The 12904-nt window shown below is 40.1% G+C and overlaps 1 protein-coding gene and 1 pseudogene across 5 annotated transcripts in view; one reads left to right on the top strand and one right to left on the bottom strand.

Moving 5' to 3' along the window:
* Window positions 1–12904, bottom strand: part of NF1 (neurofibromin 1) — a 238987-nt gene that overhangs the window by 139737 nt on the left and 86346 nt on the right. For 4 of the 5 annotated variants that reach the window (XM_066363768.1, XM_066363764.1, XM_066363767.1 and 1 more), the window contains 5 exons: window positions 11521–11644; window positions 9362–9520; window positions 7079–7328; window positions 6354–6427; window positions 6035–6118 (listed from right to left, as the gene is read on the bottom strand). In XM_066363768.1, the coding sequence (XP_066219865.1) occupies window positions 6035–6118; window positions 6354–6427; window positions 7079–7328; window positions 9362–9520; window positions 11521–11644 (691 nt within the window). The remainder of the gene's footprint in view (window positions 1–6034; window positions 6119–6353; window positions 6428–7078; window positions 7329–9361; window positions 9521–11520; window positions 11645–12904) is intronic. The other variant, XM_066363765.1, reaches the window with a different exon arrangement.
* LOC136396287 (U2 spliceosomal RNA) lies at window positions 559–686 on the top strand (annotated as a pseudogene).

Below are 12904 nucleotides of genomic sequence, written 5' to 3'. Positions count from 1 at the left end.
ATCACCATGATAGGCAAATATAGTCATATGTTAAGTGCAAATGATGTCAGTCGCAGTAGCTCCCAGGTCAGTGCAAAATTAGGAAAAAAAAAAATATGGCTGATTTTGATGGTGAAGAATCTGGGTGTGAAGAGGAACTAGTTCAGATTAATTCACATGCAGAGCTAACATCTTCCCAATTTATATCTATTTACCATGAACATCTTAGTCTACAGTCTGCAGTTCATAAACATCAATTCAACAGTAATGCTGTGACAGACATCAATTTGGATAATGTTTGCAAGAAAGAAAACACTTTGTTGTGAGATATTGTCCAAGATGATGATGTAATTAATCTTTCTGAAGGCTTAATAAAAGAAGCAGAGAAATTTTTCTGTTCCTTAGTATGTTGGTTTATGTACAGAGAGAATTTAGTAAGATTCACTGAAGGTTCCCATAAAAATTTAGGAAACAACAGGTCAAAAGGAATTAAAATTTTTTCTGCATTAGTCAAAGTTCATTTTGTGTACTTTTATTGACTAGGTGTGGTAGATTCATAGTACTTAATGTACCATGACCATCACTTCTTGACCTTTTGGCTAAGATCAAGTGTAGTATCTGTTCTTATCAGTTTAATGTACCATGACCAACCTATTTTTTTATTTTTTTAGTAATTGTGGTTTTCATATTAGGTTTAAAGACTTTTCCCTCACAGAGTTCATATCTTATCACTCAGTCTTGCTTTTTTTCAGCACTTGTTAGCCCTACTGATTAGATCTCCTTCAACAGAAACAAAGGAATAATAATTACTATTCTCTTCTCGACTCGGAACACAGTGATGCTTACTCTGTTTTAAAATCACAGTTAAATATTGTTGAACTGTAACTATATATAACGGAAGTTAAATAAGCTACGTGAAGTTAAATTTAAGCTGAAATATAAAGAATTTTGATATGCCATTGTTCTTCCAACTGGGTGGATCTTTTGTGTCTATGACTTCTGTAGCGCATAAAGAATCAGGTTTATGTTTTTTCTTTAGTGTGAATTCTGCTGTATATTTATATATTTCCTATTGGGGCTCAAATGATTACCACAAGTTTCTTTAATTTTGGTTTTGTTCCATTGGTACAATTTTAGGTCTCCTTTGTCTCACACTGTTTTGATAATGTTGTTCCACTCGCTTTTAATAATGTTGATGTAGCAAATTCAGTTATTAATTGAATTTATATTATATTTATTTTATCATATATTATTTTCAGGTTACCTCTGCCCAGGTCTGATACATCTAATTTTATTAAATATTTAAGTGCTTCAAAATATTTTACCTAATTGCATTAGGAAAAGTATGTGCAATATTTTATTTTCTACTTTTGGTCTTCAAAAGGCTATAATTTAAACAAACACAATAGAAAAACTGCTTCCATGCAGGTGTCAGAAACCACGAACAGCCCTCTGGTCAGTGGGTCAATTGCCGCATCTGGCATATATTCTTTAAAAAGAAAGTGTTTAATGGCTGGATGATATTTTATTACTTACATAGGAATAACAGTTAATTTTAAAGTCATTGTGAAGCCAATGAACAGTTTGTTTAAGTGGCTGTAATGATTCACATTCCCCCCATATATGCATCTGCATACCCCAGATCTAGTAATTCTACTGCTAAGTATATATCTTACAGAAATACATCCAGATGGTCAGGGAAAGACACATTCAAGAATGTTTATAAACAGTGGTGGGATTCAGCCGGTTTGCACCAGTTCGGAAGAACCGATACCTAATCCTTTGAGTTTGGCAAACCAGTTGTTAAAATGGCACTTGTAATCAGGGTTCCCTCTAAGGTGGGCACCTGGGCAGCCGCCCAATGTGGAAATCACAAGTTTACACTCCTTATTCTTTTTTAACGTTCATCTGCGCAACAGCGTATTCTAAGCGCCTATAGTAATGTTCATTCCATCCATAGGTGAAAAAAATTTGATGGAACTATGCTTGTAATATTTATTTATCCATTTCATAAAACTCATTAAACCTTTGATGAAATACTACATTTTAATTCCCTCACATTTGTTACTTCAGTAAACAAACATATAATGTAAAGAGAATAAGTGCCAAACAACTAGGGAGTGACAAGCTGTCATTAGAAATACCTTAAATAACAGTTTTATTGTTTTTTGGTCAGGCATTATTTAATACTTTTTCATTAATATTTTAAAACTCTTTCTTATAACATAATCTAGTTTTGTGTATCTTTTATTGTTCTTATTTAAGTATTAAATGCATGAGATAATAAACTACCTTTTAGTATATCTTTTTTTATACTTAAAACGGTCATTAGGACAGAGAACCGGATGTTAAATTATTTGAATCCCACCACTGTTCATAACAGCACTATTCAAAATAACATATTTTTTGCATAGCTATCTGATACCAAAAATGAGTCAAAAGAAAAATTAAGTTATTGACTGTCAAATGAAATATTACATAGCAATAACAATGAATACATAGAATAGTGTGAATGAAACTCACAAAAAATGTTGCGTGAAAGAAGCCAAATAGTGTATATCTGTATCACGCCATTTATATAAAATTATATAAAGTTTAAAAACAGTCAAACTATCGTATTTAATAGTCAGGATTATGGTTTCTCTTGCGTTGTTAATAACTGGAAGGAGGCACAATGAATGTTCCTGGTATAATGGTAATGATTCATTTCTTGATTTGGGTGCTGCTTGGACAGGTATGTTCACCACCTAATATTTTAAATTGTCATTTGGATTAATAGATGATTTTGTTACATTTAAATTTTTTTTCTTAAGTGAGAAGCGAGGAAGCAAAGAGACTCCTGCATGCTCCCCAGCCAGGATCTACCCAGCAAGCTGCCTATGGGGCAATGCTCTGCCCATCTGGGGCTACTGCTCTGCTGCTCAGCAACCAAGCTATTTTTAGCACCTGAGGTGAGGCCATGCAGCCATCCTCATTGCCCAGGGCCAACTTGCTCCAGATGAGCCATGGCTATGGGAGGAGAAGAGAGAGAGAGAGAGGGAGAGAGAGAGAGAGAAGGGAGAGGAGGGTGGGGTCAAGAAGCAGAAGATTGGCCCTCTCTGGCTGGCTCAGTGATAGAGCGTTGGCCTGACGTGTGGAAGTCCTGGGTTCGATTCCCAGTCAGGGCACATAGGAGAAGTGCTCATCTGCTTCTCCACCCTTCCCCCTCTCCTTCCTCACTATCTCTCTCTTCCCCTCCCACAGCCAAGGCCTCATTGAAGCAAAGATGGCCTGGGTGCTGTGGATGGCTCCATGGCCTCTGCCTCAGGCGCTAGAATGGCTCCGGCCACAATGGAACAACACCCCAGATGGGCAGAGCATCGGCCCCTGGTGGGCATGTCGGGTGGATCCCACTCGGGCACATGCGGGAGTCGGTCTGACTGCCTCCTCGCTTCTAAAACTTTGGAAAAATACAAAAAAAAAAAAATTTAAGAAGCAGGTGATTGCTTCTCCTGTGTGCACTGACCAGGAATTAAACCTGGGACATCCAAATGCCAGGCTGACACTTAACTGCTGAGCAACTGGCTGGGGCTTGTTATGCTTAAACTAAAAACACTATATGAAAGGTGGAAAAACTAAAGTAAAAAAGTCCAAACTTGGCCCTGGCCGGTTGGCTCAGCGGTAGAGCATCGGCCTGGTGTGCGGGGGGGACCCGGGTTCGATTCCTGGCCAGAGCACATAGGAGAAGTGCCCATTTGCTTCTCCACCCCCCTCCCCCTCCTTCCTCTCTGTCTCTCTCTTCCCCTCCCGCAGCCAAGGCTCCATTGGAGCAAAGATGGCCTGGGCGCTGGGGATGGCTCCTCGGCCTCTGCCCCAGGCGCTAGAGTGGCTCTGGTCGCGGCAGAGTGACGCCCCGGAGGGGCAGAGCGTCGCCCCTGGTGGGCGTGCCGGGTGGATCCCGGTCGGGCGTATGCGGGAGTCTGTCTGACTGTCTCTCCCCGTTTCCAGCTTAAGAAAGAAAGAAAAAAAAAAAGTCCAAACTTATGATTACCATATACATTTTTAAAGAGTCACTGATATATTTTTGTCATTAGACTAGTATTATCAACTTACAATATCAAAATTTCTTTTAAAAAGCTTGATTCACATGAATGAACCTTGCAAACATTATGCCATGTGAAAGAAACCAAACACAAGAGACCACATACTACATATAATTCCATTTATATGAAATGTCCAGAAGAGGCAAATCTACAGAGACAGAGAGTAGATTAGTGGTTGCCCAGGCCTGGCTGGGAGAAGGTGGGTGGTGTGTGAGGGGGTGTGATGGAAATTAGGGAATGACAGCAAAAGGTTATGCAGTTTTTTTAAATTAGTGATGGTGGCACACTCTGTGACTATACTAGGTTTTAAATGGATGAATTGCATGGTATGTGACTTAGATGTCAATAGAGTTACCAAAGAGAAAAAAAAAAGCTTTCACTCTGAAGCCACATTCCATCTCCAAGTAATGATATTAGGTACATAATTCGCTTTACAAAAACATACCTTTTTTTGTTGTTACTCTAATTAAGCATGACAAGAAAAAGCAATAGGAGACTAACCAGGTTTCTAAAACACCTAATGATGAAAGCAATATGCTTATTACAAATCAAATATGCACAAATATCAATTAATTGCTTATTTCCAGGGTAACAGATTAACAGCTGATGAATTAAATGTCCAAGGTTTTTTTGTTTGGTTGGGGGTTTTTTTGCTAGAGAGAAAAAAAGAGAGAAGAAGGGAGAGACATGAGAAGCATCAATTCTTAGTTGCATTACTTGAGTTGTTCATTGATTGCTTTCTCATATGTGCTTTGATGGGTGGGTAGGAAGGCAGGCTCCAGTTGAACAGTAACCCCTTGCTCAAGCCAGCAACCACGGGCTTCAAGCCAATGACCTTTGGACTTAAGACAGCAGCTATGGGGTCATGTTTATGATCCCACGCTCAAGCCGCCGACCCAGTGCTCAAGCTGTTGAGCCTGCGCTCAAGCCAGATGAGCTGCACTCAGGCCAGTGACCTCAGGTTTCAAACCTGGGACCTTCGTGTCTCAGGTTGACGCTCTATCCACTATGCCACCACTGGTCAGGCTTAAATGTCTAAGTTTTAAAATTTTCATTTAACCTATAGGTTCAAATCATCTGCTGACCAGATCTCTTAATTAGAATATCTTAGTAAAATGTATTGCTTCAATTTTAATTTACTTCTCTCTACCTCTGTTGTACCTTTCATGAAAATTCTTTGAAATACTCTGATGGAGAAAGAGAAGAAAGAGGATAAAAGAATGGTCTCTACCATAAATCATCTCTAGCTCACTGCAGCTCAACATTTCTGCGATGAAAACATTTTATATCTGTGCTGTCCAACACAGTAGCCAATTGTCACATGTGGCTATTGAGCGGTTGAAATGTGGCTACTGTGTGACCAAGAAACTGAATTTTAATTGTATTTAATTTTAATTAATGTAAGTTCAGTTTCAATTTAAATTTAAGTAGCCAATGTAGCTAGTGGCTACTATACTAGACAGTGTAGATTTAGATGAAGCACAACTAAACAATAGTCTTTTTTTTTTTTTAATTTATTTTTTACAGAGACAGAGAGTGAGTCAGAGAGAGGGATAGACAGGAACAGACAGACAGGAATGGAGAGAGATGAGAAGCATCAATCATCAGTTTTTCATTGTGCGTTGCAACATCTTAGTTGTTCATTGATTGCTTTCTCATATGTGCCTTGACCGCGGGCCTTCAGCAGACCGAGTAACCCCTTGCTGGAGCCAGTGACCTTGGGTTCAAGCTGGTGAGCTTTTGCTCAAATCAGATGAGCCCGTGCTCAAGCTGGCGACCTCGGGGTCTCGAACCTGGATCCTCTGTATCCCAGTCTGACGCTCTATCCACTGCACCACTGCCTGGTCAGGCTAAACAGCAGTCTTAAGGCAACTGTATGCTTATTATACTAAGAGTAACCCACAAAAGATTACTGAAGTAAAGGTATGTTTAGCAGATCAATTAGTAGACAAAAATCAACTCTTCAAACTCACCTGGCCATCTTCCATTTTGGCTTTTGGATAGTTGAGGATTAGTTTTGTTGCTTGTTCCCATTTTGCATGTGTATCTTCCCAAGCCTAAAATGAAGGCAATTACCACTTGAAAGCAACTTTAAACCTAGAGCTAAAAATCAATCAGTAACTGACAGGTCTCAAACTTGGTGCATATCATAAATATAATATCCTACTTGTAATATGCACATATTTTATGCATATTTGCTTCAAAAGCTATTCCTAGTCAAATACACATAACATGAGACTTCTAAAATTGAGGGCGGGGCCTGGGAGGGATGCTCTGTTGCTAAGGGCATACCTCAGTGTTTCCTGCAGTGGGATGCTCAATGCGCCTCAGTAGTGCCATCACTCTTTTCTGAAGTGCTGCTCTTCCTAAACAAAGACAACAGGAAGTCAACCTACTGCACTTAGAGTCCTGCTTGCTGATGGAGAACCTGGCAGGCCCAATCCAAAAGCAGAGTAGGAGTGGAATAAAGGCTTCAAATGCAAAAGCTGAACACTGCCTTTTATCTCTCTTACCAGAAAAGTATTTCACTTGGACACCACAGATATCTATAGCATAAAATAGCTATTCCCACGTGTATTTACTGAAAACACATGCCACTGTATTTAAAACTTCATTATATGGGGTAGGTCAAAAGTAGATTTACAGTTATGGAAAATAACACAATAATACATAAGAATATAAGAATAAATTGAGTTTCATGTACTCACAACTGTAAGCCTACTTTTCGCCACCCTACATACAATTCAGGCCAAGTAAATGATATTATATTTACTGCCAGCAATTTACACTGCCAGTTTTTACACAAATGTAGATCATCTTAAAAATTCAGTGAGATGTTAACAATTTATTACAAATGCTATTTATTTTCACCTTACCTGTGCAGAAAAAAAATCTGGCTAAGCTTCTGAGTTAGCCCTGTAAACTTGCAAAGTAGTCATCTGAAATGCATCCTTGCATTCCTAGCACAATCAGGTATCATGTGATTCAAGGCAGTGAAAAGAAACATACATATTTACCTGTTGACATCATATTGCTGACAGAGGCAAATTCCATGAACGTGTTATAGTTGGGCAGGAAGTTATGCACCGATACTTCGTCCACCCCACACCGGATATCCGCTTCCTCACAGAGGTGGCGGAAACAGGACATGGCGACCAGAACAGCTTCAGTGTCAGGGCTCCACAGAAACATGTACAGGGCCACTTCCAGTTTGGTCTGTGCTTGTCGGCATATCGGTGGGGTTCCACTGCACCCTGCTGCACTATCCTGGAGTCAGAGGTGACAGGCATGTATTTTTAAGTAGGTCATTTTACTTATAAAACCCAAAAATGCAACAAGCGTTCCCCTTTAAACATGATAAGAATTTTCAAACCTCCAAATATCTTGTCTGAATAAGAAATGAGATTATTTATTTCGATCAACATAATGCTACTGTCTGTCCAAATTCTTTTTTTTTTCTTTCCTTTTTGTATTTTTCTGAAGTTGGAAACAGGGAGGTAGTCAAACAGACTCCCGCATGTGCCCAACCGGGATCCACCCGGCATGCCCACCAGGGGGCGATGCTCTACCCATCTGGGGCATTGTTCTGTTGCAACCAGAGCCTTTCTAGTGCCTGAGGCAGAGGCCATGGAGCCGTCCCCAGCGCCCGGGCCAACTTTGTTCCAGTGGAGCCTTGGCTGCGGGAGGGGAAGAGACAGACAGAGAGGAAGGAGAGGAGGAAGGAGAGGAGGAAGGAGAGGGGGAGAGGGGGAGAAGCAGATGGGCGCTTCTCCTGTGTGCCCTGGCCAGGAATCGAACCCGGGACTCCCACATGCCAGGCCAACACTCTACCACCGAGCCAACCGGCCAGGGTTTATCTGTCCAATTTCAAACTGAGTATTATCCTATTCTAGATTCCAGAAATGTAGATTAAATCTAACATGAACACAAATAAACCACCCACAACATAAAAATGTAAAGCACTTCCCAAATAGAAATGACAAAGGAAGAGGAAGTAACAGGAAATTCTATCTACCTACTGGAGGGAAGAAATACTGACTGAAATGAGGGTATAAACAAGAATTAAATATTGCTGTAGAAGATACGTGATTCTGGATTACATATTCCCAAAGCATGAAATAGAAAAATCCTCATTTAGAAAACAAATGCAAATTCTGCAGGTAGACAATTATAAACACTATACTGTATAGTTGTTATAGTTGTATTGAAAATTAGGGATTAAAAAAGCTTTAGTCTGGAAAAGAAACTCTTTTTGATTTTAATGATTTTAATGTTCTGCATATACTATGATTTGTTTTTAAAATGAATCACACAACTAAATCATAGAAACGTTTATCTGTAACATGAAGAAAAATGCTTTCTTTCTCCCAGTAAAGTTGGACTATTTTTTTTTTAGTGAGAGAGAGAGGAAAGGAGAGGAATGAGAATCATCAACTCATAGTTGGGTCACTTACTAGTTGTTCAGATTGTTTCTCACATGTGCCTTGACTGGGAGGCTCAAGCCAAGCAATGACCCCTTGCTTAAGCCAGTGACCCAGATATCATATTGACGACCCTGTGCTCAAGCCAGCGCCCCTACGCTCAAGCTGGCAGGCCTATGCTCAGGCTGGATGAGTTGTGCTCAAGCCAGCGACCTCAGAGTTTCAGAAATGGGATCTCAGCATCCCAAGTTGACACTCTATCTATTGCACTACCACCAGTCAGGTTAAGCTGTACTTTTCAAAGTTGGTACAACTTTTAAACTTCTGAGATTTAAATGGTCTCTTTTATGAGGTGGGCTTTAATAATAATTACATCTGTCAGTTATAGCTCATAAGCCTCAAATACTTGATCAACTACTGTTTACAAATTTTGCAAATGATTCCATTTAATCCTTACAACAATTCTGGGGTAAGAATTATCGTTATCTCTATTTTAAAATTTGAGGAATTGAGTCAGATATGTTAGGAACCTGTATCAGTTTCCACAGAGAGCTGTGCTAGAGCTAGACTCTCCAGGGGTCCCCAAACTTTTTACACAGGGGGCCAGTTCACTGTCCCTCAGACTGTTGGAGGGCCGCCACATACAATGCTCCTCTCACTGACCACCAATGAAAGAGGTGCCCCTTCCAGAAGTGTGGCAGGGGGCCGGATAAATGGCCTCAGGGGGCCGCATGTGGCCCGCGGGCCATAGTTTGGGGATGCCTGCTAAGCAGTTCTCTACCATGCTACATTACCTAGTTGAAATTTACCAAAGTTCATTTGGAAGAAAATACAGAGCACCGACGACAATACAGGAAAACTAGAAAAGCAGCTGCTTACCATGGATGAGCTTCCTTTTCCCTTCCGGAGAGAGGCTCCAGGAGTGCAAGTGCGGAGTAGCTCTTCGTGGTCTATGGACATCTGACTGGTGTTGCCACTTGAAGGAATGTCACATCCCCCATAAAGGAACAGAAAGTGACAGGAGCTTCTATCTGCCTGCTAGAAAGAAATAAGTAAGCCTTTCTGAAGCACTGTTAACCAAGAGAAATAAATACTTAATACAAGTTATCTTCCTATTTGAGACTACCCTGGACAACTTCTCCTCACAACGCCCAGCTCTCCCTTTGAAGAGCATTCACTAGAAACCCCAGAGCACAAATAACATCTGGTCAATATCTCTGAAACACCTCTGTTTTACACCCTTCAAATCATCAGAAACAATAAATTCTAGAAACATAAATTAACATTTCTCAATCTAACATGGACACAAGTAAAACATCAACACGTACTTCTCAGTCAATTAAAAATGACTTATCAAGATTTTCTTCCACAAGATTTTATCTCGGCCATGTCAGGATAATTGGTACTTGACTCTTCTGAGATTAAATTCCTCTGGACCAGTAACTGACACTGACATTTATGCCAAGTATGTCACAAGAGTGACTTGATTGACCAAAGTAGTACAGATTTATTACTGGGTTGGACTGCTAATGCTGTACTGTGGAGAAATTTACCACAGGCAAAGGCATAAAACTTTGAAGTCTAATGTTCTTCCTCATCCTAGAATAATGCCAAATTCCACTATATTAACATAGTAAGATAAGCCAGATGTGAATAAACCCAATTCACCATGAGTCAAAAAAAATTTTAACAAGCTGCATGGCCAACTGAAAAGCATATGAATTTGTTACATTTAAGATTGTTCATAGCTATGACTCTAGAAATAAATAAAAATTCACTGAATCAAGTACTTATAAAACTATCCCATAAGAGAACATTTAAAATGTTTTTAATTTTATTTATTCATTTTAGAGAGAGAGACAGGAGAGACAGAGAGAGAAGGGGGCAGGAGCTGGAAGCATCAACTCCCATATTTACCCATAAGAGAATATTTAATTGACTAATTATAGAAACTTATATTAAAAGAAATTCAAGGCTCTTCCCTATCCCCTAAAACTTTGTTTTTTGTTTTTTGTTTTTGTATTTTTCCGAAGCTGGAAACGGGGAGGCAGTCAGACAGACTCCCGCACGCGCCCGACTGGGATCCACCCGGCATGCCCACCAGGGGGCGATGCTCTGCCCATCTGGGGCGTTACTCTGCTGCAATCAGAGCCATTCTAGCACCTGAGGCAGAGGCCACAGAGCCATCCTCAGAGCTCAGGCAAACTTTGCTCCAGTGGAGCCTTGGCTGCGGGAGGGGAAGAGAGAGACAGATAGGAAGGAGAGGGGGAAGGGTGGAGAAACAGATGGGCGCTTCTCCTGTGTGCCCTGGCCGGGAATCAAACCCAGGACTCCTGCACGCCAGGCTGACGCTCTACCACTGAGCCAATCGGCCAGGGCTAAAACCTTGTTATTACGCTTCAAAAGTTCAGAATCAAACTTTTCACTCGACCCAAAGGAAGAAGGCTCCTGATACTTTCAAGGTGAAACCTTGATGGCAGGAATATAAATAAATACCTGTCCCCTTCAGCTTCTTTTTAAATTTTATGTATTGATTGATTGATTTTTTTTTTTGCGGGGGGAGAAGGGGGAGGAGCAGGAAACATCAACTCCCATACGTGCCCTGACCAGGCAAGTCCAGGGTTTTGAACCAGCGACCTCAGTGTTCCAGGTCGGCGCTTTATCCACTGTGCCACCACAGGTCAGGCCACCTTCAGCTTCTTCATAGATAAGATCCCCTGATCTAGTACAGCCATAAGATCCAAATCTTAGGTATGAACTTGCGAGCAGAGTAAGAATATGCTCCTCAGTCTACTTTGGTTATAGCCCCCCCACTCCTCCTAGGCCTGGCCCATAGAGACCTGCTTAACTCAATTAGAATCAATCAGGATCACGACTCTAATACCAAAGCCTCAGAATAATTTTTTAAATGTTGATTTGTTAGTCATTGGCCTCTGCCCATATTTCCCTTGAAGATTCTGTAAGAGGGAGGAGCTGATAATCTCTTCCCATGACAATTCTAAATATTCTTCCCTTTTTAAAAATGTCATTTTGCTTACCTTATTTTTAAGAAGAAATTTATTCCTGCAGATCAAAATTTCCCGCAACCACTTGAGAATTTCTGTGCTACTAAGCATTTGATGGCTAGTTAATTTCTTGCAGATGTAAAAAAGCATTTGTGAGCTGCAATAACATAAAGTTCATTATTACCAGCATTGTCAATAAATAATCTGAGTTTAGAGAAGGTTATTTTGCCTTGTATGATTTGTTTTAGAGAATGGTTATCAAAATGCTAATAGCATGACAATCAAAGGAAATACATCTATAGAATATGTAAAAAACAAACAAACAAAAAACCAATCAAGTACTTCTAAGCCCCCTATTTCCCAAACTCCTAATTACTTCATTCATGTATCTAATCCTTGTGGAGGACTCAAAAAAAAGACAGACCACGTGTACAGCAGACTACGTAAACCCAGTGCTCTAGAGCGGGGGTCTTCAAACAACCACCTACAGGCCAAAACCAGTCCATCAATTGCTCTTGTAAATAAAGTTTTAGGGGAACATGGCCACACCTATTCATTTACATGTAGTCTGTGGCTGCTTCCATGCTTCAATAGTAGAACTGAATAGTTATGACAGAGACTATCTAGCCTACAAAATCTAAAACATTTAATACCTGGCCCTTTACAGAAAAAATTCACTAATCCTTAATCTGAAGCTGTGTTGTCCAACACAGTAGCTACCAGCCAGTTACCACAGGTGGTTACTGAACACTGGAAATGTGGCTTGTCCAAACTGAGCTGTGCTGTAAGTGTGAAACACACACTAAATTTTGAAGACCATTAAAAAAAGAATGTAAAACATCTCATTAATATCTTTTATATTGACTACATGTTGAAATGATATTCTAGAGTTATACTGAGTTAAAAATATATTAAAATTAATTATACCTGCTTCTTTTTTACTATTTAATGTGACAACTAGAATATTTTAAAGTATACATGTGGTTTACATTATGTTACTACTGAAGAACACAGCTCTATACAGTAGAGGACTTATCTCAGCCGCCGAGTGGCTTAGCGCACCCAGTTATGCAATAAGAGAATGACAAAACCTGAGCATAAATTGTCTTCAATGTATATTGCCTTTGTGCTCATTAAAAAGGAATAATGTATAGGGCCCAGGAAATAAATTATAAAATTCTGTACGTTTTTGCCTTCTAAGCAGATGTTCATTATTAATTCAGTCATCAAAAACACTGGTATTAAAAATGTATGAAAGATCATATAGTTTTAAAAACCAGAAACTATTGCCCTGGCAGGTTGGCTCAGTGGTAGAGCGTCGGCCTGGCATGCAGAGGTCCCGGGTTCAATTCCCAGCCAGGGCACACAGGAGAAGTGCCCATCTGCTTCTCCACCCCTCCCCCTCTCCTTCCTCTCT

Source organism: Saccopteryx leptura, chromosome 2 (genome assembly GCF_036850995.1).
Source record: "Saccopteryx leptura isolate mSacLep1 chromosome 2, mSacLep1_pri_phased_curated, whole genome shotgun sequence".
NCBI lineage: Eukaryota > Metazoa > Chordata > Mammalia > Chiroptera > Emballonuridae > Saccopteryx > Saccopteryx leptura.
This window is presented reverse-complemented; position numbering and strand designations above follow the sequence as displayed.